This window comes from Rhinolophus hipposideros, assembly GCF_964194185.1.
Source record: "Rhinolophus hipposideros genome assembly, chromosome: 8".
Lineage (NCBI taxonomy): Eukaryota > Metazoa > Chordata > Mammalia > Chiroptera > Rhinolophidae > Rhinolophus > Rhinolophus hipposideros.
Window position 1 is genome coordinate 67,979,266 of NC_138054.1, and position 23,925 is coordinate 68,003,190.

General features: G+C 55.5%; 1 protein-coding gene across 2 annotated transcripts; it reads left to right on the forward strand.

The window, feature by feature from the left end:
• Positions 1-1,005: 1,005 nt before the first annotated feature.
• Positions 1,006-22,842, forward strand: LOC308500884 (bone morphogenetic protein 8B-like; the record flags this gene model as incomplete). Of its 2 annotated transcripts, none has more annotated exons than XM_081056408.1 (7): positions 1,006-1,339; positions 14,010-14,199; positions 14,636-14,784; positions 16,962-17,156; positions 17,991-18,070; positions 18,629-18,778; positions 22,682-22,842. In XM_081056408.1, the coding sequence occupies 7 exons, from the start codon at positions 1,006-1,008 to the stop codon at positions 22,829-22,831; spliced, it is 1,248 nt and encodes a 415-aa protein (XP_080912534.1). In that variant the 3' UTR covers positions 22,832-22,842. The 2 variants fall into 2 exon arrangements, with proteins under 2 accessions (XP_080912534.1, XP_080912535.1); XM_081056409.1 differs by having other exon boundaries at positions 18,629-18,739.
• Positions 22,843-23,925: the final 1,083 nt, after the last annotated feature.

The window sequence follows — 23,925 nt, forward strand, 5'->3', positions numbered from 1 at the left end:
GCGTACGCGGGTGGGCGCGCTGCGAGCAGCAGCTGAGCTGGCGTCGGGGAAGGAGAAGCCTCCAGCAGTGTACACATGGGGACAGCGGGGAAGGAGCCAGGAGGCCAGCTAGGAGCTGCGGTGGCGGAGAACTGGGTCTGGCTACTGCTGGCAGAGGAAGGCGCCCCACTCTCGGGCTGGTACCCACGGAGCCCTTGCAGACGGGACTGAGGCCTTGTTTCGGGTCCTGGGGCGACACTCAACGTACCAAGGCGTCGCCGCCGGATCACTCGCTGGCGGGACTCCGGATCCCCACTCCGGCGCAGGCACTTAAGGACACGCCCCGCGGGAGCAAAGGTTCCTGCTTCCCCCCCGACGGCGCGGCCAGCGGTCGGGTGAGAAGCCCAGGACGACCCTGGCCACCCAGACTGCGGGGCTGCGAACCGCTAGCCGGATCCGCCCACCACCCTCCAGCAGGTGGAATCTCCGGGGGCCACCACCCGCGACATCAATCGCAACTCAGCTCTCTCGGGGAGGAGGGTCCCGCGGGTTTGGCCCCGCCCCCCGAATCCCCATTGGCCCGACCCGGAAGGGGCGGGGCTGGATCTAAGGCCGGCGCTGGATCTGGACGGGCCGTGACGCGGGAGCTGGGCAGAGACTGCAGGTCCCACGAGCGGCTCTCGCGGGGCCGCGACTCACGGAGCTCCCACCGGAGTTTGCCCGACTCCGGACTGAGCGGTCCTCGGCAGCAGCCTGACTGCAGGGCCCAGCGGCGACAGAGAGTTTACCCGACGGTCCCCAGACGCCCGTGTAGCCCCTGCCCCGAGGCGTTGGCTGCCGCGGCCACCGATCCGGAGCCGCGACAGGTGCCGCGTGTAGGGCGCTCTAGGGACGGCGCTGCGACCGCGGGCGACTCCCGCGCTGTCCCCCGTCCCCGAGCCCGGCCCGCCGCTTGCCGTCCGGTCCCGGCCCAGGGCCGACGGCGCAGCGGATGCGCGCGGGGTGAGCGCCCCCAGTCGCCCCGCCATGGCCGCGCGCCCCGGGCCGCTCTGGCTCCTGGGCCTGGCGCTGTGCGCGCTGAGCGGCGGCGGCCCCGGCGTGCGCCCCGCTCCCGGCTGTCCGCAGCGCCGTCTGGGCCCGCGCGAGCGCCGCGACCTGCAGCGCGAGATCCTGGCGGTGCTCGGGCTGCCGGGGCGGCCCCGGCCCCGCGCGCCGCCCGCCGCCGCCCGGCTGCCCGCGTCCGCGCCGCTCTTCATGCTGGACCTCTACCACGCCATGGCCGGCGACGACGACGAGGACGGCGGCCCCCGCGGGCGGCGCCTGGGCCGCACGGACCTGGTCATGAGCTTCGTCAACATGGGTGAGTGTGGGCTCTAGGGATGGGCGTTTCTGACCGCGGTCACCGTGCCGCTCGGCGAGGACGCGCGTGTGGGGACGGCGAGCTGAGCGTCCCGGCGCCCCCACGGAGGCCCCTCGGGGCGGAGCACGGGCTGCAGGGTCGAGTGCACAACCGTGGGCGGCGGGTGCCCCTGCGGTGACCCGGGAGCCACCGCCGGGAGGACGGACCCGCGGAGGAGTGGGAACTGCCGAGGTCAGGGCAGCCGGGTCTAGGGGCGTGGGGGTCGGCGAGCTGTGGGTCTGGCGGGGCGGACGCAGGAATGTGAGTCCCAGGGGCGTGCACAGTCACCCGCTCGCAAACACACCCAAGAATAGGAATCATGTAATGTCGGGTGGACCCGGGCAGTGCCAGGAAGACAGTCTGGTCCTGGGAAGACGGATGAGTAAACAGAGGCTGTGATGCTGTCACTCCGATAAGAGCTGTACTGAAGAGAGGGACAAAGTTCGCTGTGGAAAACACTGCTCACATCACCAAAGTGACCAGAGCTGAGAGGAGAACCCACATGTCCTGATGCGCCGCAGCCGCCTCGGGGCCAAAGCCCAGGGGCCTGGAGGTGGGGGCGTGGCCGTCAGGGGAGCAGGTGGGAGGAGTGGACGCGGCCCAGTGGGGCGGTCTGTGGTCAGGTCACCCACACCCAGCACCTGGGACATGGCTTGACATGCAGTGAGTGTCCAGGCCTGTGGAATGACCTGTTGGGCAGCTTGGCTCCTCGTTGTTCTCCCAGGCAAAGCCCAGCTTTTCCTCTGCAGAGATTTCATTCCAATTCGTGGAGCCATTTACCCTTAAAGTTCTCAAAGGTATCTTTTTCCATTATACTAAACTCTTTAATCTACAGTCATGAATATTTGTCCCCCATCTGCTCTGCCTCCTCTCTGTGACCAGTGAGGGTCAAGGGTCTGGGCTCAGGCAGACACCAGACTGGACCTGGGGACCTAAGAACGACAGCTCAGCCCAAGGTGGGGAGAGCGATGGGGCCAAGAGCGGAGCGAGGACTCTTGCCAAGGCCACGAGCCTCCCGTCACCCGTGGCATCAGTCTTCATCCTCCCAACAACCCAGTTAACAGCCTATTCACCCCCATCTCCCAGATGAGGATCGTGAGGTCAGAGACATTGTCACGCCCAGGATAGCACGGCCTCTACGTGGCTGAGCCAGGACAGGCCCAGGTTGTTGGGCTCTACATCCAGTCCTCAAGGACATTCCTGCTGGCAGGAGGGCAGCCTTTCAGGGTGGAGGGAGCTTTAAGAGGGGTTTAGGCGGAGGGCTCCAGGGGACATGGAGCAGCAGCAGGTATTGTGGAGTCCTCAGCTATTTGTTTCCCACACAAGGTCAGGAAGAGGGGACAGCTAAGGAGCCCTCTGTTCCTTCCAACCCAGAACTGGTGGTGGACTGGGGTGGGGGAGCGAGCTGCCGGAGGCAGCTGTTAACCTCTGCTGGGAGCCCAGTGCCCGGCACGGGACTCCAGCCTGTCGGTTCTGGATGCCAGCTTTCTGGTTAGACGGCAGGGGTGGGGACTTGGGACAAAGAGTATGGGAATTGAGGCTGGAGCTCTATCCTCGGAACATGCTGACCCAGGGCTCAGGACCAAGAAGAGCTGTGGAGGCAGTAACCCTGAGAATGTCCCCCAGGAGCCATCTATTAAAGTGAGTCACCACCCAGGCCATGTCCTGCTTCCTCCCACATCCCCTGGGTCAAGGCTTGCACGGCTCTAGTGGGAGCTGCTGCTGTGAATTGAGCAGCACCCTGAGCTCAGGAAAACCTGGTTCCCCTTCTGACTGCTGTGTGATCTTAGGCAAGTCCGTCGCCCTCTCTGAGCCTTAGGTCCCTCCTTGTAAAATGGGACTCCCAGTCATCAGTGAATCCTCAGAGTTGTGTGATTGGTTGATACCTGGGAAGAGCAGAAAGTTATCCTCTTTTAGGGTGAACCTGGCCCTGGTCACTGCCCCTGACTCCAGCACCTCCCAGCTGCTGCCCAGCCTTGCGGTGGATGTGATGGGAATGTCCCCATGTGCCTTTTACACATGTGAAACCCAGAAACAGATTTTAAAAGCGAACCAAAGGTATTTCCAGCAGTTTTAGAATAAGAGCATTTGAAGTTCCATAGCCTTGTAAGTCCTCATATGCAGCGCCATGTGAAGCTGTTTTACCAGCCTCATTTCATGGGCTCAGAGGGGTTAAATGGCCAGGCCAGGGCGACACAGCCGTCCATGGCATCATCCAGGCTGTGGATTCCAAACCCCAGCTTCTTCCCCCGCCATCTCTGCGTGTTTCATTAGGATCTAAGGCCTCTGACTCTGTGGGATCAACAGGCAGGTCCTTGTTCAGTGGAGCCCAGTTGTGGGCGGGCCCAGCCAGCTGCCAGCAGGGCCTTCTTTATTCTGTCCTACTAATTGCACTAGCAGAACTCTCAGTGAGAGTGGTTTGACCTGGTAATTACCTGGGCTTATGTGGGGGCTTAGGCACCCAGCAGGATTCTTTTCTCCTTTGGAGGCCCAGGCCTCAGGCACATGAAGTCGGGGCCCCTAAACCCTCTGGAGTCTAACAGCAGAGAGTCTGTGCTAACAGCGCCCACGCCCAGGCTCTTGATACCTGGGAGGAGCAGAAAGTTATCCTCTTTTAGGGTGAACCTGGCCCTGGTCACTGCCCCTGACTCCAGCCCCTCCCAGCCCTGTTGCTTCCAGCTGCACCTCTCCTATCGGCCTTACCTGGCTCCTGAGAAGCCAGGCCTGCTGCCTACTAGGTCCCTGACCATCAATGGCAGCCTGTAGGAAGCAGAGGCCACGGGCCTCTCCCAGGCCTCCGGCCCTTGGGTCTTGCCTCTGTGGTCAGAGCTGGTGGCTCTGCCTGGCCTGTCTGTCAATCTCAGCCTTGTAGAACCTTGGCTGCTGTTGGCCAGGATGCAGTAATGGGGGCCAGCACTCGTGTGGAGCAGACAGAGCCTGACCCTGGTGTCGATGTGCTCAGGGAGGAGAGAGCCCTGAGCTGGGAGGCAATACGCAGCTTCTTGTCTTGTCCGGCCTGCCATTCATTCCTCCATGTCCCGAATCATGGCCCCTTCCCTTCTCTGGGCCTCTGGTTTCTTGTCCAGTACAGTGATGGTGTCAGAAAAATGAGGGGCCATGCAGCCCTGACCCTGTGGTTCTGTTGGAGGCACTTTCTGACAGCACCCTGTCCCCTCGGCCTGAGCACAGGTGTGACTGGTTGTATCTCAGGCACTTCGGGCTGACTCAGCCCCTCTGGAGGGAGGAAAGAGGCAGGAAGGATCATTTCTGCTTGTTCCTCCTGAATCCTCCTCCACGTGTCAGTGGGGTGGCAGGTGCCCATCTTCCAGATTGAGAAACTGAGGCACAAACAGCACTGCAGGCAGAAGTTCAGCCAGAAATGAATGGAGACATCTTCACTTTTGTCCTGACCCTTCCCTGCACCAGACTAATTTATTCCTGGGTTCTCAGGCAGCCAAGGACAGGGGTGTTGACGAACTGAGGCTGTTGGATTTGAGAGAGGCTGGATCAGTGGGAGTAAGAGATCTGGCCTCCGTCACTTCATTTGATTCTTTACTAGGGACTTTCATTTTTTCATTATTTCTTTCAACAATTAGTCACGTGGTACCTGCTCTGAGCCAGGCATAGTTCTAGTCACTGAGATATGACAGTGAACAAAACAAAGTCTCTGCTCTCATGGAGCTGACCTTCTAGTGGGAGAGACAAAGAACAAATACAGAAGCCATAAAGACGATTGTCACGTGGTCTAGACGGTGATACCCCCTGTCTGGAAACCCAGATGGGATAAGACACTGGGAGGACTGATAGGATCGGTGTCGGGGGTTCTGACCTGGACTCAGACAGACAGGATTTGCATCTTGGCCCCGCCACCTACTCTCAGTGTGATCATAACTTCCCAGTCTACTTCTTGGAGCATCAGTTTCCTCTTCTGCAAAACAGAGATTCTCACGGTCCCTACCTGTGGGCCATTTAGGGATAGTGTGAGATGACACCCAGTGATGACTATGCCTGATGACCACAGAACTTCCACATCTGTTCCTTCCTTTGCATCTCACAGTTATTATCACATCTTTGTTTTAAAAAGGCAAGTGAGGCTCAGAGAAGTTAGGTGATTTTCCCAAGGCAACACAGCAGGTGGCCTCCCTGTCTGTACATAGTCTGCTCTTCTCTATAGAAGCTGCCTCTCCACCCAGATAGAGGCCTGGTTGATCATTAGGTCTGGTAAATGCTGCTGAATTGGACTGTATTGAATGTGTGTTGTAGACTGAGAATCTCATTTGAAAAATGTATTTGTTTTGGGAATTATAGAACTAAGGCATGTTTATCGTAGAAAATTCATATATAGATTCATTATAGAATTTCATTATAGAAAATTCAGACCATATGTTTAGAAACACATGGAAACCCCTGGTGGTCCTGCCTCTACTTCAGAGAAACCAGCATTTTAATCCTTTGGTATAGCCCCCACCATCAACCTTGATATTTTATCAATATAGATACTAACATTTTATTATTTTTTTTGCAAAGTGGGACATAAATTGCCCACTGTTTTGCGACTTTGTCTTTCCTTTAACAGTAAATTCTTTATCCGTCTTAAGCTTATCTTACTATTAGAGGGATAACGTGCCCAAAGGTATTTCTCTTTTTAAAAAAACTAATGATTTCAGCTTTATAATAATTGACTTATAAGATATTTAAAGTGTCCGTTGTGATGATTTGATATATGTATACACTGTGAAGGGATTCCCCCACTGAGTTCATTAACGCATCCATCACCTCACATATTTGTCTTTTTTTTTTACTTGGTGAGAACATTTAAGTTCTACTCTCTCAGTAAATTTCAATTATACAATACGATGTTATCACTTACAGTCATGTTTACCCTAGATCTTCAGACCTTATTCATCTTGTAGTTGAAAGTTCGAACTCTTTTATCACCCTCCCCCTATTTTCTCCCTCCCCCCTCCCCAGCCATTGGGAAGCACTTTCTACGTTCTGTTTCTGTGTGTTCGACTGTTTCTGTGTGTGTGATTCCACATATAAGTGATACCATGCAGCATGTATCTTTGTTTGGCTTATTTCACTTAGCATAATGCCCTCAAGCTCCATCCATGTTGTCACAAATGGCAGGATTTACTTCTTTCTCATGGCTAATATGCCATTGAGTATGTATACCACATTTTTATCCATTTATCCATCGATAGACACAGGTTGTTTCCATGTCTTTGTTATTGTGAATAATGCTGCAATGAGCATGGGAGTGCAGATGTCTTTTTGATACCCTGTTTTCATTTCCTTTGGATCATACCAGAAAGTAGGATTGCCGGATCACATGGTAGTTCTATTTTTAATTTTCTGAGGAGCCTCATAATAATAATATCAATAATGGCTTCACCAGTTTACATTCCCACCAATAGTACACAAGGGTACCTTTTTCCACATCCTTCCCAACACTTGTTAACGTGTCTTTTTGATGATGGCCATTCTAACAGGTGTGAGGTGATACCTCATTTTGGTTTGGACTTCCATTTCCCTGATGATTTTTCTGATGTTGAGCACCTTTTCATGTACTTTTTCGGCTATTTGTATGTCTTCTTTGGAAAAATGTCTACTCAGTTCCTCTGCCCATTTTTAAATCAGATTTTTTGTTTGTTTGTTTTTTGCTATTGAGCTGTATGAGTTCTTTATATATTTTGGATATGAAACCCTTATCAGATACGTGGTTAGCAAATATTTCCTCCCATACCGTAAGTTGCCTTTTCATTTTGTTGATGGTTTCCAAAGCTATCTCTCTTCCCAAGAGGTGAAGGTGGATGCCTTTTCTCCAAAATCCTGTCTGGCCCCCAGGATGGTTTGCCCTCTGGATCCCTGATGACTGACTCCTCTTTCCCCACCCCCCATTTCCTCAGTGTTTTCTCACCGCGCTGGGGTAAATGACTACTATTGCCCCCAGCTGACAGAGGAGGAAGTTGAGTCTCATAAAGTAGAAGTGATGGCCCTGTTCCTGGGTACACATCCATAGGAGCAGATGTGAAAACTGGATCACAGCAATGAGGGGAGGTCGGCCCGGGGTGGGGGCGCATAATGGTTGACTACTCTGCAGTAGGACACACTGGGTTTTAATCCGGGGTCTGCCACTCAAGAGCTCTGAGATATTGAACAGGTTACTTAAAATCTCTGCATCTCAGTTTTTCACCTTTACAATTGGGATAATACCTGTGTCCTAGTATAATGGTTAAATACCGTAGGTAAGGCATTTAACAACTTAGCAAATGCCTGGCCTGCTCAAAATGGCAGTCAGCATGATGAGGGAAGAGCCTGTTGTATTTATCTACACCCCTACCCCATCACTTACCTGCGGACCTCCTGGAGCCAAGGAGTAAAGAGCACAGTTCCAGGGTCAGGCTGCCTGGGTAAGCATTACTAGAATGGCATCTGACGTGCCCAGTGTGGTGCCTCACACAGTTCAAGTGGGAGCTGGCACACTATTTCCCACCTCTATGCCTTTGTGTAGAACACTCTGCCCATTTCTGCTTGTCAGAATTCTTCCACCACTCTCACTAGGCTTCCTAGAAAAGTGTCTCTGACCCCCTCCCCCAAGGCTCCCTCCATGCTTAGAGCCCCCCCGTGCCCCATTGTACGTGTTTCTCTTGGGATTCTAGTCGCTTTCTGCCTGCAGATTTAGGGGCCTCCCCTCTTTTTCTTCCTCTGCAGGAAACTTATGAGCAACTTGAGAATAGGGACCAAATCTGACTCTTCATGATTCCCCCCCACCCTCTGTGCACCCCAGATTCTGCATGAAGGAAAGGAATTCAGTGGGAGGCAGGGGACCACATGAAGTAGGCTGGCCCAGTCAGTGGGACAAAGCAGGGCCAGACCTTCCTGTTTTTTCAGAAGCCGACAATGGGTGTAGCATGTCCCTGGAACCCCAAGTCCCCTCAGGGCCCTGCCTGGAGGAAGGGGTCTTTAGCAGGCATTCTCGGGGCACAGGCTGACAGAAGAACCTGAAGACAGGTGACCCCCTCATCCCTTTATTGCCACTGAGAGGAACTCTAGGGCCACTCTTTTTTTACCGGCTCCGAGTCTGCAATTCCACATGAAGGGCTCCTAATCTGACACGTGACACTGGCAAGTCTCTGCCCCTCTGGGCCTCAGTTTCCACCTCTATGCAGGGTTGCCCAGAAGGCCTTTCCAGCTCTGACCAAAGCATGTGGCCACTCCTAGCCTCCTGATGGAGGCTCCTCCAGGGTGAGGCATGGGGCAGGAGATACACCCAGCCTGCCTCCTCACGAGATCCCATTCCCCCTGGGAGAGAGGCATGTGTCATCGAGACCACATCTTTCTGGAAAACGCCCACAGTTCACTTCTTCCCCTGGTTTGAACTGGAGGAATCGCATCCTTCTTGCTCACATCTCCTTGGATCTATTTTTGGCCTTGGCAGGCTTGATGTGGTGGCCTGTGCGGGTGTTCCCTTTTAATTTGGGGTCTAAAGCCGTCTGAGGCCCCGACCAGTAATTATGAGTGCAGAGCCATTTATGGAAACAGCTCTGAAAAAAGTCAGTAATGGGAACTCGCTAAAAATACCTCAGAAATGAAGCCTTGGGCCGCCTCTCGGAGCGCTGAGATTTCTGGGGGGGAGGAAGCCCCTCAGGATGCAGAATCGATAGGTGATCAATTCCATGGCTCCCCTGTGGGGCAGCACAGGCCGTGGGGACACGGGTCTTGTTTTAGGCCTAAAGTGGGCCCCTCCACCTCTGTTACCAGCAGGACCAGCCAAACAGGCCCAGCCCGTCCGCCTCCAGGGCCCTGAGGGAGCCTGCTCTCCACCTCTGGGGCCACGCAAGTCCCACAGCAAAGTGAAAACATGGGTGGCCCCTGATGGAGACATGCTGGGACGTGGAAGCCACTACCAGAGCAGTAGTGATACCGTAGTCCAAGGACCAGTGGATGCTGGACACTGAGCCACTGTCCTGGGGACCAGGATCCCTTGGGGAGAAGGGGCCGGGGCCTCCCCTCTGATCCCCTGGAACACAGGGGACTTAATAAGTGGGCCACTGAGAGCCTCTAGTTTCCAGCCACATTGTTTGGTCCCTGCCCTCAAATTGTTCACTGTTCAGCCGGGCAGATGAACCAGGGCCCGGGGCACCTGGGGTGGGGGAAAGGGCAAACGTGCAGGCTGATCTGGGTGGGGTCAGAGCGAGGACAAGGGGCTTTTACAGCAGGACTGAGAGGAAAGCAGCCTTTAGACATGGTGGGATGGGGGCAGCCAGGAGAGAGCGGCTGGAGGAGGGCCTGGGGGAGGCTGTAGGCAGCCAGGAGGCCCAGGAGGCCGTGTGGATGAGACGGGCCAGCTCAGGGGGCCTGGGATGCAGAGCCGAGCTGCACCCCTCCTGGGGACCCTGCGGGGCTGGGGAGGGTTTGAGGGCAGGAAGGATGGATGGACACAGAAGATTCTGTTCCCTGGACGGCGTTCTGAGCTTGAGGAACAGGGGGTCTTTTGAAGTTTTACTTTTTGGTCAGAAACAAGACAGATTTGAGTTGTCTGGATGACTCTAAATTTTGTCCAGGGCACAAAAATAGTTGAAGCCTTTGCTGGTGTCACCTGTGGCCGCAGTTGTGTCATCTGGAGGTGTAGCCTGTAGGTGGTGGGTGCAAGGCCTCAGAAGAGGAAAGGCGGAAGTGTAGGCTGCCTCCTGCCCATAGTGGACCCTTCCCGTAAACATGGGACCCGGAGGTGGTTTAATCAGGGGCCAGAGGAGAAGGCCCACAGTCCCATTATCCCACGGTGATTCATGATTGTTTGTTGTTTCAGAAGCCACATTAAGGCGATTCAGAAACTAAATTCATCTGTTGCTTCTCCAGACAGAAGCTGGTTCAGTGTTTGAACATTTTTGGCAGCTTTTATAAATTTGTGGAAAATAAACATTTAGAGGATCCTATTGAGCCAGGCATAATTTTGGCTGCTCATATTTTAGCCATTGTGTCCTTGGCATTATCATGTCAATGGGGAACTTCATATGTATTTTTTCAGGTATTGCAAGAGGATATTGTTAGATTCCTCTCCACAGATTCCACCCAGCAGCATGTAAGAATGTTCATGTGTGTGCTTACCTATCTCTCAAAGAAATGCCGTACTGACCACCCTGTGAAAAGCACCCTCTACCTTTTCCCATTACTTTGGAGCCCATAACCCTCTATATTTCACATACAATACATATGACATGCCTTATTTTACCTTTTTTTTAAATTGGGGAAGTGGAACAGGAGTTTATTGGGGAACATTGTGTATTTCCAGGACTTTTTAAATTGGGGAACACTAGTGTGTTTTTCCCAGGACTCATCAGCTCCATCCAAGTCAAGTTGTTGTCCTTTCAATCTTAGTTGTGGAGGGTGCAGCTCAGCTCCAGGTCCAGTTGCTGTTTCTAGTTGCAGGGGGCACAGCCCACCATCCCTTGTGGGAGACGAACCAGCAACCTTGTGGTTGAGAGCCCGTGCTCCAACCAACTGAGCCATCTGGGAGCTCAGCAGCAGCTCATTGACTGCATTCTAGTTGTGGTGGGTGCAGCTCACTGGCCCATGTGGGAATCAAACAGGCAGCCCTGTTGCCCAGAGCTTGCGCTCTAACCAACTGAGTTACCTGTCCGCCCCTTATTATACTTTTTTTGTTGTTTATATTCCGTCTCCCCCATTAGACTATAAACTCCATGAGTGCAAGAGTTATCTTTCTTGTTTGCTCCTGGGTTCCCAGTGTATAGAACAGTCTTACATACAGTAAGAACTTGATAAATTTGTTTATAAATTGAGCTTGATAAGTTGATGAAAAAATATATGTGCAAATGGTACACTGATTTAGAAAAACATTATTCATAGTCTCCCCTTCCCTCCACCCCATGGCCTTGGAATTTTTACATGGCCTCCTTCCGGTATCTTGGCGTAAAGTTTGGCTCATCCTAAACTCCTATTGAATGGCCACCCTGCCCAGTCCATTGGCTGGCTGTTTACAGAGCCCTCCACAGCCCCGTGAGGAAAGCTGGGCAGTATCCTTATTCCCAGTTCACAGACGCGGAGACGAGGCCAAGAGGGGAAGTACATGCCTGGTTGGTGCAGGGTCAGGTCCTGCAATGAGCACTGACCAGAATGGTCCATGCTGCCTAAAGCTGCCTGGCTGAAGCAGACTTGGTTGCACAGTTAACCAGAAGGGAATAGAGGGGTTAGAAAATGTTCTTCCAGAACACCACTTTTGGGAAATACCTCTCCTAACTCAAAGCAACAGCCACTGAAAGATGCAAATCCACAGGTGTCCTCTTCCTATTTTCCCCACCGACCGTCTGATAGACGGGTTGATCTCTTTACCCAGTTCCACACTTTAGGAAATTTCACCAATCTTTTATTAAAATTATTTTCCTAAAAGTTTCCCACCCTCTGGTGCTTGCCTGGAAGAGCCAGGGTGGGCCGTTTCCTGTGCTGGAACTGCTGGGTGGTTTATTGATTTCAAACCCACAGAACGGAAGTTTGAAACTGGGGTGTGTTCAGGTGAACAAGGTCCTCTTGACCCAGCAAGGGCGGGAGGCCGCGAGGCTTGGTGCCCACACAGAGCTGGCAGGTTTGTGGTTTGTTGCCTCAGTCCCTGGACCCACCATGAAATGTGCCTCAGGCCTGTGGACAGAGTTCCCAGTGAGCCCCCAGGACCCGCCCGTCAGCCCCCCAGTGCCTGGGGACAGATGCACTTACTGATGCTTTGAGAAGGGGCAGGCAAAGGATGTGATGGAGTGACCCGTCCTCATTCTCTGTCACAACAGCCTGCACCCATTTCATCCTGCAGATGGGGGATTGTCACACAGCCACGCAATGGAGGTGGTCTGTGTGGTCCCTGAATCCACGGGAATTGTCACCAGTGTGTGTGTGGAGCAGGGGAGTCCTGTGTAGATATTCATGGTGGCCATCGCTCGGAGAAGGTGCAGAACCCTGCCCTCCACGCTCTGTGCCTGTGCAGGACCCCGATGGCACCTGTGTCACGCTGCCTCGGAAACAGCCTGGCTCCGGGTGGGCATTTGCTGCCTGTCCAGCGCCCTGACTGACGGTGGATGTTCTGTTTCTTCTCCTCCCCTGTCCGGGGGTGAAATGCCCATCTCCTCCTGCCCAAACATGTGTGTCCCCTGGCCCCACCCAGCACAGCTGTTTGCTTGTACATCACTGGACCAGGTCCCCACCGCGAGGACATGAAGTGCTCCCCACATCCGCCTCTGCCACCAGCCTGGTGACTTGTGGTCACTGAGCCCAGTAGCCTGACAGAGAAGTTTTAAAAAGACTCCCAGACATGTCATTAAAATCTCAGTGTTGGGTTTTGGGGAAGGCGCTGGACGGCTCCCACCCCTGCTCTCCGGAAACACAGATTTTTAGTGTTTGAAAGTGACAGGAGGCTAAAGTGAGGCGGCTCTAAATATACTGCCCTGGGCATTTCCGGGCAGCTGGGGAAATGTGGGATTTATTCCAGGTCCATGGCCTCCTGCCCAGAGTGTTGGACCAGCACCCCCACCCCTGCTGCCTCAGGTCCCCTCCCACCCGTGCTTTACTATCCCCTCTCCCCACAGCTTCCACCCAAACTACCCACTCCCTTGCTGCCCAGAACCCTGGCTCCCCACTGACCAGAGGCATAGCCTATGCTCCTAGGCCGGAGCTCCAGTCCTCAGCAGTCAGGTCACAGCTATGTTTATACCCATACCCCATACCGCTGACATGTGCATGGCTCTGGCGCCCTTAGCCTGTGCATACGAGGTCCTCTCTGCCTAGAACGCCCTCCCTACCACCTCTTCATCCTCCAAGACTATCCTTTCCAACAAGGCCAGTTCAGATGTCACCTCCTCCTGGAAGCCTACTCAGACTTCACCATGTTATCGGCCCCTTCACTACCCCAGCTTGACTGGGCCTCTTCAGGAGCTGTCACTCCTGCCTTGCTTCTTGTTCCTTCCTATCTCTCCCTCTGGCCCTCCTTCCTCCTTCACCTTGCTCCAAAAGGAACCTGCCATCTTTCACCCTTTGCTGTGTTTCCTGGCTGTTGTTTTCCTGCCTGTGCCGTGTGTCCCTCAGCTCTAGGCCTTTGCTCATGCTGGTCCTTCCTCTGCAGTGACCCTCTCCCATGACATCATGGCAAATGCACTCTCACCCTCCAAGGCCCAGTTCCATTGTCACCTGCGAGCAGTCACTCTTTCCCATGTGCCATCCACGCACATCGGCAGACTCTGAAATACACTGTCATGTCCCTGCCCAGCCCATGGCCCTTTTTTGCCTTGGTTCTGATGTCCGTCTCCCCAGGACCTGTCTTCTGCCTCATCTGGGGGTCCCAGAATCAGCAGGAGGGTTGAGCCGAGGCCTGCTGGGTTTGGGGCTTGTGGCCAGAAATGGAAGCTGCCCTTGTTGGCACCCACCATGTGCCGGGCACTGTGGTTGGTATCTCACTACAGGCCTCGTGGGGCCCTCTCAGCACCCGACGAGCAGAGCCTGGGGTCAAGCCCATTCCCCAGGGAGGGAATGCCCTCCCCAGGCTGCCCAGGCCCCTGGCTCCCCCGGGCCCTGCCACCCCAGAGCCAGAGCCCAGAGCCAGGAGTGAACACCAGCCCACTTTGTCTTGCAGTGGAGCTGGACCGCACCCTGGGCCACCAGGAGCCCCACTGGAAGGAGTTCCGCTTTGACCTGACCCAGATCCCGGCAGGGGAGGCGGTCACAGCTGCTGAGTTCCGGATTTACAAGCTGCCCAGCACCCACCCGCTCAACAGGACCTTCCACGTCAGCATGTTCGAGGTGGTCAGGGAGCGGGCCAACAGGTGCCTGCCCTGGGCCCCAACTCCTGGTCAAGCCTCTGTCCATGTGTCTCTCCCAGCCCTCAGGCGGGGGCGGGGATGACATTTCCCAGAGGACAGAGGGGAGCTTCCTGGGCGCACACCCTCACAGATGCCGGACGCTTGGCTCAAGGCCCCGGCACCTGGCGAGAGGCCTAGCATCAGTCGTTCCTTCAAGTCCCCACCCTGCCATCCTGGCTGTGGGACCTTGGATGGGTCGTTGAGCTCCCGAGCCTCAGTTTCCCCATCTGTCCACGGGCACAGTAACACCTTTCCACGGTAGACACAGTGAGACAAGGCACATAAGGTGCCCAGCCCAGAGCCAGGAGGGTCGATGCCCCACTAATTGTCCCCCAGGCGGGCACTGGAAACACGGAGGCAGCTGTGCCGGCTTCGGTTAATTGTTCTTTCGTGTCCACAGGGAGTCTGACTTGTTCTTTTTGGATCTTCAGACGCTCCAAGCTGGGGACGAGGGCTGGCTGGTGTTGGATGTGACAGTGGCCAGTGACCACTGGTTGCTGAACCGTAACAAGGATGTGGGACTCCGCCTCTATGTGGAAACGGAGGATGGTAAGACTCAGGGGTCAGACGGTGAACCTTCTTCTGGGGGCTCCTCCGAGGCTGCTGGCAGCAGGCACAGCTGGAGCCCCTGATTGCCCTGGAGCCCACCCCTTTCTCCTGTGGCCACTGGGGTGAAAATGCCCTTCCCACTGTGGGGGTCAGTGGGATAGAGGGCGAGGTTCCCACAGTTCTGGACAGCAGGAAGCCCTGACCAGCGATGATTTCCCTCCTGTCCTTCTGCAGAACCAACATTGGAGTTGCTAAGAGAGTGAGTCCCTGCTTTCTTTCCCCAAGAAATGGGCGATTCTTTATCTCTGGGGAGCCGTCTTCTATGTTGGGAGTTTCCGTGCTGGGCAGGGCACGAGGGAAAGAGATTACACCCTTAGGCTCTGGGTTTGAAGCCCAGCTCTACAGCTTTCTAACTCTGTAACCTTGGCAGGTTACTTATCTTTCCAAACCTCCGTTTTCTCCTCGCCAGAAGGAGGACTCATGCATTCATTCATTCACCAGCTGTTTTGGGGGGACAGCCTCCTTTATCCCAGGCAGTGGGGATAGAAAGCCTGAAAGTGTGCACAGGACTGACATGTTTGACTACACCAGGGGCTGCCATGGCCGGAGCAGAGCTGGCCAGGGAGAGGTCGGAAGGAGAGGAGATTGAGAGTCAGGCAGGGGGCATTCTGAGTTACGATAAACCAGGGCAAGGGGCTGGAGTTTTTAGGGGGCACTTGCATTTAATAGCAGTGGAGGATGACAGGATCTGGTTTGGGATTTTACAGAAGACCCCTCTGAGACACCCGCTCAAGGAGGTGTGGCACCCCTCCCAGCCCTTCAGTGTGGGTTACGCTTAGTGACTGGCTTCTCAGAAGGACAGTATGGAGCGGGGTGGGGCGGTAACTTGACGGTGGACAAAGCTGGCCAGCACCACCTCAGCCAGGTGATCGAGGTTCCCACGAATAAGTCACATGCCCCTGTGTACCCTGGATATGATGGGCTGGGAAAGCCTCTTCTCCTTGGTGGATCTTCTCTGAAACCCATCACCCCATCTAACAATGACAAAAACATCTGGCAAACCCAAATGAAGGACATCCTACAGAACACGTGACAAGTACTTCTCAAAACTGTCAAGGTCAAAAACAAGGAAAGCCTGGGAAATTGTCACAGCCCAGAGGCACCTGGGGAGCTGTAATGACTAAATGCCACGTGGGTCCTGGATGGGATCCTGGAAGCGAAAGACGACTTTGGAGAAAAGTAATGAAATCTGAATAAATCGCGGTGTTTAATAAATAAGATTCCAATATTGGTTCATTAGTTGTGGCAAATATATACCATAGTAATTTAAATGTTAACATTTCCCAGGGGACACTGGGTCTGGGTATATGGGAACTCTATACTGTCTTCGCCATTTTTCTGTAAATCTCAACTATTATAAAGTAAAAAATTTATATGTATATGAAATAAACAATCCTCTGGCCTCAGTGGGATATCTAAACTGTGGGGGACGAAAGTAAAGTGAAGCTGGAGAAGCCCCAGGAGCCAGTCCAGTTGAGAGGTGTGAGGGGCTTGTTGATAACAGCAGAAATGGAGAAACGTGGATAGAGGAATCATGGATAATGTGGATGTAGCCAGTGGAGTTTTTTAATAGATCTTTTTTCTGTTCTTGGGGGCTGCTCGTCAGAACAAGCACTCGCCAAGACCCAGCAGCTGCTCCAATCAGCTGGGTGTTATCAATCCTACATTAACCCCCCAGAAAGTATGGGTAGCTGGGCTAGTCCTCGGGCCTAGGAGTCCTCAGACCGAGGTGGGAACCCTGGTTCTGAGAGTCCCTGGCTGTGTGGCTCTGGGCCGTCATGGAGTGACTCTGAAGGTTCTCAGTGACACATGAGGTCCAGGATTACTGTAAAGACAAGTGGGATCATTGGTTAAAATGACGTTGAAACCTGTACATGACTGTCACCAGCACTGACCCTGTGGTTCACCAGCCCTCCTCCCACCGTCTCCCTCAGGCCTGCCTGCCTGGGGGCAAGGGCTGGACTGGGGACTCCGGGTTTCAGATGAGGAAACTGGGGCACAGTGGGTCCCCCTCAGGCCTTCAGCCCCTGTACTCCTGGGCCTGCCCAGGCCCCGGCAGAGGTCCCTGCTGTGACCACTGCCCTTGAGTGACCGCCCCTCTCCTCTCTCTGTTTCAGGTCGCAGCGTGGATCCTGGCCTGGCCGGTCTGCTGGGGCAACGGGCACCGCGCTCCAAACAGCCTTTCATGGTCACTTTTTTCAGGGCGAGCCCCAGCCCTGTCCGAGCCCCTCGGGCAGTGAGGCCCCTGGGGAAGAGGCTGCAGAAAAAAACCAACGAGCTGCCGCAGCCGAACAAGCTCCCAGGCATCTTTGGTGAGGTCTGGGGCTGGCCGGGTCTGAGCCCACAGGCTTTTGGCCGGGAAACAGTGGTGGTGACACAACCCTCTACCCCTCAGTAGGGTTCAAGCCGATGGTCACCCTCCAGCCACCTTTCCTGACACCCTCCTTTGCCCCATACCCTTGGGGACCAGCTACACTGTCTCAAAGGCCTTTCTGCCATCTAGGAGTCGCTTCTCGGCCCTCTGCTGGCTCACCAGACCTTCCCTGGAATCTCTACCAGAATCCAGTGCCTCTTCCTCCAGGCAGCACCGCCCCTGGTGGCCCTTGTTCCTTCCCCAGGTCCCCTGTGGGAGGCACAGTTGTTTAGGTGAAGGTCTCCCCACCAGTCTCAGCCCCTGGGGATCAGGGATGGTCCTGACCCACTACGGGCCTTCCTTTCCTGCATGGGGGTCGGCCCTTTGGCTGACCTCAGTGTGCGCCACGTGACCTGTGGAATGGGTGTGGCAGGAGAGGTGAGGTGTCTCAGGAGGAAAGGAGGAGGTGCCTCAGCCTAATGGCAGAGGGTCCCCAGGGCTGTTTATTGGAGCATCAGGAAGCCCACAGGTTGAAAGTCAGGGGAGGATGAGCTGAGCGTGGGGTTACTCTGGAGCCATTGGGAGCGTCTGGAGCCATCGAAGGTTCTTGAGCTGGGTCATGGCACCAGCAGAACTGCAGGGATGGGCTTTAGGAGACCAAGTGATTTAGTTTCCCATTATTCATTTATTCCATAAATGTGCCCATCAGGGCGTCCCCTGCCCTGGGAGTCCCCTGTGGTAGCCGCACAGAGCAGGACCCCAGAAAAGACCTTGCACCATCTGTCCCCTGCAGATAACGTCCACGGCTCCCATGGCCGGCAGGTTTGCCGTCGGCACGAGCTCTATGTCAGCTTCCAGGACCTCGGCTGGCTGGTAATTTCTACTCTCCTCCTTCTTTCTTAAATGACCATCCCCACCTGAAGATCGTTAGGAGTATCTCCAGGAGGAGGCAGAATTATGGGGAATTCCATTTTCTCATGAATTGTTTTCTTCTGTGTTTTCCAAGTTTTCCAAAGGGAGAATATATTACTTTTATAGTGAGAAAGTATTTTCTGATAAAAACCATGAAAATGGAGACAATCTGAATCCTGAGCCATAAAATGTCAGAGCTCCAACAGGGAAACTGAGGCCAGGGTGGCAGTGCCTCTGTGGCTTTGCTGGGACGACGGAGGCTCCAGGAGTCGTGGGGGTGGGGGCAGGCTGGGAGGACAGGCTGAGTGCTGATGCGGTGAAGGGGAAAGCTTGTTCCCGTCCTGTCTGCTGACGGTCCTCAGGTGGATGGCAGGTCTCTGGGGGACGGCCCCGTGAGGGGCCCGAGGCTGAGGGAGGGTAAGGGGCAGCCCTGAGTCGTCCCGTGACAGGTGCTGGACAGGGGTCTCGGGAGGCGCCACATGATGGGACACACCTTCCATTCTCCCCCTTCTCCCCCAGGACTGGGTCATCGCCCCCCAAGGCTACTCAGCCTATTACTGTGAGGGAGAGTGCTCCTTCCCACTGGACTCCTGCATGAACGCCACCAACCACGCCATCCTGCAGTCCCTGGTCAGTACCTCGCCTTCCTGCCTGGACCCTGGGGGGAGGGTGCGCTGAGGAGAGGGGCTCAGAAAGCCAGGAGGTGATGGGAGACCTGCTTGGGTCCCGGGGAGCTTTCTCTGCATGGAACCTTTGCTGCGTGCACGTGTGCTTACATCCCACCCGTGTGCTGGCTGGCCCGTGTGCAGACTCAGTGCTGGTGCACACACACGTGCACACACGTGCACGTGGGGACATGCAGGTACGTGTGGTGGGACCCAGACTCATACAGGCAGCCACTAGTGGTGACAAGCACACATATACGGACCAGGTGTGTATCCCACCTGGGCACCGGTGTGCTCTGAACACACGTGTACTGTGCACACTGGTGTGTTTCACCTCCTGTGACACGTGCACACGCGGGGAGAGATGGGGGTGTGTTCACCCACCGCCTCATGGCGTGTGCTGGCGCCATTCTGGGCTTGGGCTCCGCCTTCCTTTTACTCCCCGTTGGCTCGTTCTCCTGGTCCAGCTCTTGGTTTTCCACAGATGGTGTGGTTTTTGATGCCCTGGTGTCTGCGGTAACTTTAAATGTGGAAAAATGTGATGTGAGGAATATCGTTGCTGCTGCTTATTGCTCAGTGTTTAAATGTTTGCTGTGCTGAGACTTCTTTCTAGAATGTTTCCTAGACTCCCTAGTTCCTAGTATCCCCAGCCTTGTGTTTACCTCGTAGGAAGTTGTCAAAGTGATGCCTTAGGGTGAGAGTAAATGTTTGTAACAAAAGAGGCTTCAACCATGTAATACCTCCTTTGTCAATGTCCACTGGGATTTGCTGGCCCCTGGGGGCTGCCTTCCTGGGGCTGACAGGCTGCGTCCTCCAGCACGTGCGTCTCCCAGCGCCCGAGAGGGATGTGGGGTGCGTCTCCCAGCGCCCGAGAGGGATGTGGGGTGCCGACTGCACCTACACCTCCAGGGCCGTCCTTCCCCGACCCCTGCCCCACCCGAGCCCACAGACCCCAGGATGGCTCCGCAGGAGTGAGCGCTCAGCTATGCTGGGTGCAGACAAGGCGGCGGCTGCGCTCTCAGGAAGGCTGTCAGTGAACTCAGGAGCCAGGGCCAGGCCACGACGGTGGGGCCTGTGAGAACGGAGGACATGGCCTCAGCATGAGGAGGAGGAACCAGGCGGAAGGATCCAGTGCGCAGGCCCCAGGACAGCAGCAGCTGGGAGGGCACAGGGCTCACAAGAGGCAGGGCTGGAGAGGAGCGAAAAAGGCTAAGGGAGGTTACTCTGGGGTGGGCCGGGGCCACCAACATAGGCCTCGGGGTCCCTGGTAAGGTGGCAGGTGAGTGGATTGAATTCCAAGTAAAGCGAGAAGGCTTTGCAGGGTTTCAGCAAAGTAGTGTTATGATCTGACTCTTGGAACATCACTCGGGCTGCGGTGAGAGGATGGGAGGCTGGACCACGGGTGGAAGGTGGAGGCCAGGAGAGTGAGCAGGCTGCTGCGGTCACCTGACAAGAGGAACGGGTGGCTGCTGGGTGGTGAGCAGTGACTGAGGCCACAGGATGGTGGAGGCAGGGCCCCTGTCAGGAGAGAAGGGAGGGAGGGCCAAGGGCAGGAACCAGGGGCCTCCAGGGCGGGCTGAGGGACAGGTGGGTGCAGCTGTGGGCTGAGGAATCAGTCATCTGCTTCTGCCGCACGTTTGAGGCCTGATGTGACTGACCCCATGTGGCCAAGTGGGCAGGTGACTGGATCCCTGAGTCTGGACTTCAGAGGCGGCCAGGCTGAAGTGCTGAACTGGGAGACGTGGCCCGTGGCTGGTCTTCGGGGCCTGAGAACAGATAAGGTTCTCTGGGGACACAGCAGCTACAGAACAGGAGAGGCCTGGGAAGCAAGGGAGCCCTGGAGAGACTGGGGGAGCCATTGTAGGGGACTTTGGGCCATTGGGGGGCCAAGAGAAGGAAGGTGTCCCTCCAGGCTTACCCTCCAGGTCGTTCTCCACGCAGTAGCTGGGTGGTCTCACCAAAGCACAGGTCTGACCTCATCTCAGCTGAGAAACTTCCCTTCCTGCCCATTATCTCCAGGAGGCAGTCGGAGCCCTCAGCCTGGTATGCGGGGCCCCTCAGCCACCTGGCCGACCTCACCAACGTCCCCCGCACCCATCCCACTGCCCTCCTCTCCCTGCACACGCTCAATGTCAGCACATGCCCTGGGTCTCCTGCCTCCCTGTCTTTGCACTTGCCATTCTACCTGGAGGGCTTCCCCCTCTACCCTGGGCCCAGCCAGCTCCTGCCCGCCCTACATGCTTCCCCTGTGGTCCTTCCCTGCCAGGGGTGGTCACCAGCGCTCAATGCCCCACAGCGCTGAGGTCCCGCTGTGATTGTTGTGCCGCTCCCAGGGGTCCCGGCTGTCTGTAGAAGTGTTCCCCATGTCCCCTTGCCCCCGCGACTATGGGAACAGGGACCATGTCTGGGACGTTTCTGTGCTCCCTATCCTGGTTGGCAAGCACAAGGCATGTGTCTGAGATACATTTGTGTTGGACATGAGAAAAGTAGCATTATACCCATTTGGCAGAGGAGAAAAATGAGGCCCACAAGTGAGAGAAATGTACCTAAAGTAACAGAACCTCTGATTCGTCTCCTAGTGGCTCAAAAACAAATTCAATGGAATGGCACATTAGACTCCACAAATCAACCTGTTTGGTGCCAGATGGAATACAAGGCTGTTCTCTTTCTGTCGCTGATCTGATACAGCTCTGGTCTAGGGTGGAGTCGCAGAATGGCAGCAGCCGTGTGGCACCCGATTTCTCTCTCCAGTGTCCCAACTCAGGAAAGGCCCTCCCTGGTTTCCAGCCACTTAGAGCCCCAGGGCTGTGCACGAGCGTGGTGTCACCCGGTTTTCTTCACGTGGGCCCATGAATGCCAAGCCCAGACAACACATGTGGAGTGGCAGTGGCCCCCATGTCCCATTCTGGCTGGACATCTTCAAAGAGGCCTCAGCTTCCCCAGCGGGACACAGAGGAGCCCTGGCAGGCTGGCTCAGACCTGGGGCTCCCAGGACAGGGCTGGGCATTGGGGAACGGGAGCCAGGCTGCCGAGCAGGTCCCCCTGACAGCCTCATGCAGGTCCTGCTCAGCAGCCTGTGAGGGCCAGGCGGGCCTGGGCCCTCGGAGCAGCCACGACGCACGAGATGGAAGCAGGTTTCCTCTCCTGCCCCTGACAGCTCGGGGCTGCCTTCATGGCCCCTCTGTGTAGGGCCTGATGAGGAGACCAGTGTAAACTCAGCTCATCCTGCCAAGCAAGTCTCAGGATGTTTGTCTGGAGGCCGAAATAGCTCCCTCAGTCAGGCTCTTTTTCTGTGGGTAAAGCTGTTTAGGAGGAGGGCGTGGGACCACTACACCCAGGTCCAAGTCCTGCCACAGGCCACGGGGCCCGTGTGCCCTCAGTTTCTTCATCTCCCAGAGTAATGCTGAGCCTTAGAAGCTGTTATGAGGGGCGAAAAGTGCTTTGAGAAACAATGGTGTTGAACACCCCGGGAGAACCTAGAATCCTTGGCTTAGCCGGTTGTTCCACGACTCTGAGCTCCCAGAGAGGAGGAGGAGAAAGCATGGACAGTGCAGGTGGACAAGACAGCGTCAGGGGCGTTACAGAAGCACGGAGAAGAGAGAGGCGTGGAGGGGCCCCCAGAGGGTCAGTGCTTCAGGGACACCAGGCAGAGGGACCAGTCACCAGGCGCCCCTTGTAGGGCCTAAGGGGAGTGGACGTGGCAGGGAGCAGGTGGGTGCCCAGGTGGCGCTCTGAGAGCCTCGGGGGAGGGAAGGGGTCAAGGAGAGCAGGGTTGGGCACATGTGCACGTGACGCCTTCCTGGCTGGAGAATGGAGGCTCCAGGGCAGGCAGGAGCCGGGGGCCGGGGCCGGCGGGTCCTGGGGGGCCAGCGTGCTCATGCCTCTGCCTGCCGCCCCTCCCCGGCAGGTGCACTTGATGAAGCCAGACGCAGTCCCCAAGGCGTGCTGTGCGCCCACCAAGCTGAGCGCCACCTCCGTGCTCTACTATGACAGCAGCAACAATGTCATCCTGCGCAAACACCGCAATATGGTGGTCAAGGCCTGCGGCTGCCACTGAGGCCCTGCCCTCGGGAGGCTGCAGCCTCCACCTGGCTCAGGCCCCTCTCCGGGGGCAGGAGACCTTCAAACCCAGCAAGACTTCAGGCAGAATTGGCATGGAGAGTGCCCAGAGATAACATGTCCCTGCCCTCCCTCCTTCCTGCCAGGGTTGGAGCTTTCCCAGGTTCCTCTGCTTCCCTTCCCTGCCTGAGGTTGTGACAGAGTCCAGCTCCAATCAGGTGGTCTGAGTCAGCAAGCAGGATTCTGCCCCAGCCCTCTCCCCCAGAGGCACATGCTGACTGGCTCTTTGGGGTTGGCACAGAAGTCCCAGTTGAGGACCTGCCCAAGTTCATTGCGGGTCCAGGCTGTTGGCAGATGTGGGTGACCTGAGAGGCACCTGGAGCACAAGATGGCCACCTCAGGCCCTCCACTATTCATTACAGGGCTTGGAGATGTGTGGACAGGGTCTGGACCACCTGCAGTTGCCTGCCTTTCCCAGGTACAAAACTAGGCATTTCTGGACACTTCTGTTAAAGAGTGTGGACTTACACTCTCTGTTCTATATTCATGAGTTTGAAATACTAAACTGCTGGCCACAGGGAGGCATATGGGGCAACTCAGAAAGAGCTGAATGAATAACATGGTTTAGGTCTCAGGGCAATGGCATTTATCTTTCCCATCTTCCTGCCTTGATCTGCCTCTGTGTGGGGAAGACATCAACATTTGTGTGCAGTGCATCGACATTTTGCCTTTGGAGAAACAAAAAATCTTGGGGGCCAACCCATCTATGTGTCACCATGTCGAACCATTGGGAGTTCAGCTCTGTGGGAAAGTTATCTTTTTGCCTAGCCAAGGGTGGTGGATCCATTGAGTGGCCTGGGATGACAGTGCTCAGCGCAGACGATATAATTTCCCTTTCACTTCTGCATGGCAGACATCAACAATCAACCTTGATATTTTTTCTGCCAAATCTGGATAGAATTTCAAAATAATCAGCACAAAACTCCTGGTAGCGACTTCCAACAGTTGGCACGTGAAGTGAAAACTGTTTGCCATCTCCTGCTGAGGGGCAATCCATTCTACCCAGAGCAATACATCTGCGACATTGGGCAG